The sequence below is a fragment of the Herpailurus yagouaroundi genome, unplaced genomic scaffold, assembly GCF_014898765.1.
Source record: "Herpailurus yagouaroundi ecotype Mexico unplaced genomic scaffold, PumYag 199, whole genome shotgun sequence".
NCBI classification, from domain to species: Eukaryota; Metazoa; Chordata; class Mammalia; order Carnivora; family Felidae; genus Herpailurus; species Herpailurus yagouaroundi.
The window spans coordinates 22,780,201-22,782,179 of NW_024412430.1; the positions used below are offsets into that span (position 1 = coordinate 22,780,201).

Here is a 1,979-nt window from a genome sequence, read left to right on the forward strand (position 1 = left end):
AAGGTGCTTCTCAAACTTTTAAATATACATAAAACAGCTGGGGTGGGGTGCTTGTTAAAATGCAGATTGGCTCAGCCGGTGGGGGTAGGCCCAAAATTTCTATTTCTTTTTTTTTTTTATTCATTTTTTTGAGAAACAGAGAGACAGAGCGTGAGTGGGGGAGGGGCAGAGACAGAGGGAAACCCAGAATCCAAAGTAGGCTCCAGGCTCTGAGCTGTCAGCACAGAGCCCGACGTGGGGCTCGAACCCACGAACCGAGAGATCATGACCACCTGAGCTTTACTCTTCCTGAGACATCCAAGCACCCTTCTTTTTTTTTTTTTTAAACATTTATTTATTTATTTAGAAAAAGTGAGCGCGAGAAGAAAGCAGAGAGGAGAGAGAATCCCCAACAGGGCTCTAACCCATGACCTTAACCAACTGACCACCCAGGTGTCCCCCAAATCTGCATTTCTATGCAACTCCCAAGTACTGCTACTGCCTCCAATGTATGGAGCACCCCTGGAGTAGCAAGGGGCTTCAAGACATTTACAACTTCACTTGTGGAGGAACGTGTGTGCTCCCTGGTCACCTGCCTCCCTCCACAGCTTCCTTTACTTTCAGGATCCCATCCGCCACGCCTGTGAACGTTCCCTTTCGCGTCGCCCTTCCTTTCCATTTTCTACCAACCCCCGTCCAATTATCTCTGGAAAATCTCTCGGCACCTATGCCAAACCAGTCTCCAATGAGAAAATGAAGATACTTTCTACTTTCCAGCCGCTGGTGACTTTGAGACCATAGGTACGTACATAACTAACCCTTTCTCTCCTCCTTCCTTAAGCAAAGTACCTGAGCTTTGACATGACATTTCTGGGTTCCAGCCCAGCTCTTACCTCACCTCTTCCCAGCCTCAGTTTCCCTGACTTTAAAATAGGGTTGACAGAAGCGCCTTCTTCGGATTGTCCCAGGCGCACACCCTTCGCCCGGGACATCGCGCCCAGCGCCGGGGTGCAGTCCGCCCTGCCCGCGGATGCAGGGGTCCAAACGCCCCGGGGCCGCCCCCGCCCCCCTCCCGACGGTGCTTCCCGGCCTGCGGGCACCTGACCGCAGCCCCGAGGCTACGTTCGCTCGTTTCCTTTCCGCCAACGTACTTTTCAGCCCCGTCGTTCGTCAGAGGAGCCGCCACACGACCAGGGCGAATGAACACCTGCGGCACGGCCGTCCCAGAGAGGCCTAGGAGGGGGGCGCCGGGAAAGCACAGGGCGTCGCGCCGCCCGGGGGACCCCCCGCTCTCGTCCGCCAGAGAACAGGGCCTCAAGGAAGGCAGCTTCCCCGCGCCGACGCTGCCAGGCTGACAGCGGCCTCGGCGCGGAGGCCTCACCCCCCGCCCCGCCGCGGCGGAGCCCCCGGGGCTCGGGAAACGCCGCGGAGGAGACCGTCCGCCCCACGGGGCCCGCGAGGGCACGTACCGCGCTCGCGAGGTGTCTTCCCCCGGCGTCCCCGGCTCCTCGCACGCGCGCCGCAGGGCCGCGATCTCGGCTTCCAAAGCGCGGACCTCCGCTCGCCGAGCGTCCATGGCGCGGCGCCGACGGGAAGCCGCCTGAGGGACTGCGCGCCCGGTCGGGCGCTTCAAGCCTCGCGCGCTGCCGGCGCAGACCACCGCGGAGCTCGGCGGGGGAGGCGGGGGAGCGGGGCCCGGGGCCTGCCACCAGCGCGCGGGCGCGCGCAGGTTCCCGGGCTCGTGGCCCTCGCGGCGCTCCCCGCCCCCAGCTGACCCCCCGCAGTCCCGGGGCTCCGAGAGGGCGGGCGGCCTCCGGAGCGAAGCCCCAGGGCGCAGCAGTCCACCCCGAGCTAGCGGACCTTGGAACAACCCGGCCGATACGTCACGGCAGAGGAGGTGCCAGGGCCACGTGACAGGGAGCCTCTCTACGTCCACCCCCCCCCGCCCCCCCCCCCCCCCCCCCCCCCGGCTGTCTCTTCCGCCGTCCTAGGCAGAGAGT

At 62.9% G+C, this 1,979-nt stretch overlaps 1 protein-coding gene across 4 annotated transcripts in view; it reads right to left on the bottom strand.

Moving 5' to 3' along the window:
* The window catches only part of CENPP (centromere protein P), a 232,200-nt gene extending 230,361 nt beyond the window's left edge, over positions 1–1,839 (bottom strand). For 3 of the 4 annotated variants that reach the window (XM_040449615.1, XM_040449614.1, XM_040449616.1), the window contains exon 1: positions 1,449–1,839. In XM_040449615.1, the coding sequence (XP_040305549.1) occupies positions 1,449–1,555 (107 nt within the window). In that variant the 5' untranslated portion in view covers positions 1,556–1,839. The remainder of the gene's footprint in view (positions 1–1,448) is intronic. The other variant, XM_040449617.1, reaches the window with a different exon arrangement.
* Between the last annotated feature and the right edge of the window lie 140 nt (positions 1,840–1,979).